The following is a 1,656-nucleotide window of genomic DNA, read 5'->3' on the forward strand; positions in this document are numbered from 1 at the left end:
TAGCTTTTAAAAAAATATTAACGAGTGATGTCTTATTTTAGCTCCAACATCTTGCGCACCAGCCAGAACTCTTCTTTCTCTTGCCATAAGCACCGAGAGACGAGAGCCAGGAATAATTCTGTAAACAATTAATCTTCCATGTACAGAAAGAATATTAAATTACCTCTCAGCCTTCCCTTTTCTATTCTTAATAGTTGCAGTTATTTTCATCTTCCGTCCAAGGTCAGGGAAGTACAAGTAGAATAAGATGGTAACTGGAAAATGTGGCAGAAATGCTAGTGAATCCCAGAGAGATGGACCAGTGTCCCCAGAACACTTACTGAGAGTTCCTAAAAGGAATAAACCTGTGATTAAATAGTGATGGCCTTTTGAAAAAGGCTAATTAGCGGAGGTTTGGGGAGATTTTCCACATAGCAACTACATGCCCATGGATACCCACGGAGCAAACATTAGGCTAAGCGACCCAGTGTAGCTAAGTGAGGCTGGGATGGGGGCCCTGGGGACGTGGGGTATGCACGGGCTCTCTTGGCAGGTGAGCGTGGTGGTCTCCCTTGTTACCATGTTGGCACCATCGGCCTTTGACCTCATTGCCGCCCTGGAGATGTACCACCCACGGACCACTCTGCGCTTCCAGCTGGCAAGGTACGGCAGCCTTGCTGGGAAATGCCCCATCGTGGCTCACCCATTTGCCCACCCACGGTGGGAGCGTAAGCCCCTCAGGAGCCAGGCCTTGCTTCTTTTCTCCATCATGTGCTCAGAGCTTTACCTGCGGGTGCAGCTCAACAAAAGCAGGATACAAGAGAAAGGGGAGGAGGAGGAGGAAGGAAGAAGACCAGGAGGACAGGGAGAGAAGAAATGGATGGAGGGGAAATGAGGAAGAGAAAGCAGAGGAGGAGCTGGGGGAGGAGGGAGAGTGGGAGAGGGAGAGGGAGGAACAGGCGGAAAAAGCAGATATAGACGCGGAGCAAGAAAAGGATGGGAAGTGTGTCTGATTTTTCTTGCTGTTGAGTTCTCTCCGTGGTTCGACTGTGAATGGTGAAAGAGACCCATGTTGTTTTTCCAGACATGAGAGACACAGTTAATGCTTTGCTAAATAATCCCCAAAAGCATAGACTCCAAGGGATTCTTGTGGATATGCCTGGATCCTTCTGGGCCATCCAGGACTGTCAGTACCTATGACAGCAGGTGGTAAATGCAGACCTGAGCAATAGCAAGCTGCTGTGTCTGAGGGGACGTCCTGGGACAGCCCCTGCAGGAGTCCTAACAACCGCCCTCATTTCTAGCACCGGCTTTGCCACTGTTTTCCTGAAAGATCCACCTCTCCTCCCTGGAGCGTGGTCTCCTCATCTGTAGGTTAAACTGACAGCTTTCAGTGAGGTCCTATTAAGTTGCATGTGGCAGAGGAAGGTGTTCAGAGCCCAACCTACTCGTCCCCACCCCACCCCTGTTGACGACGGTTTACTGTGTTTTCTCTTGTGACACCTCACAACAGTCTACAGAACCAATTTCCACAGACCACTTTGGGAAGACTTGCTCTCATTCAGAGTCAGCAAACATCTTCTGGAAAGGACCAGATAGTGAATATTTTAGTTTTTGCAGGTCATCCAGTCTCTGCCGCAACTACCCAGTGCTCAGGTTGTAGCATGAAAAGAGCCA

At 49.3% G+C, this 1,656-nt stretch overlaps 1 protein-coding gene across 1 annotated transcript in view; it reads left to right on the forward strand.

Annotated features, from left to right (window-relative positions):
* The window catches only part of TMC3 (transmembrane channel-like 3), a 45,252-nt gene that overhangs the window by 25,699 nt on the left and 17,897 nt on the right, over positions 1–1,656 (forward strand). The window contains exon 11 of the mRNA XM_008587037.1: positions 533–642. Within this exon, the coding sequence (XP_008585259.1) occupies positions 533–642 (110 nt within the window). The remainder of the gene's footprint in view (positions 1–532; positions 643–1,656) is intronic.

The sequence above is a fragment of the Galeopterus variegatus genome, unplaced genomic scaffold, assembly GCF_000696425.1.
Source record: "Galeopterus variegatus unplaced genomic scaffold, G_variegatus-3.0.2 Scaffold4223, whole genome shotgun sequence".
In the NCBI taxonomy this organism is placed as follows: Eukaryota; Metazoa; Chordata; class Mammalia; order Dermoptera; family Cynocephalidae; genus Galeopterus; species Galeopterus variegatus.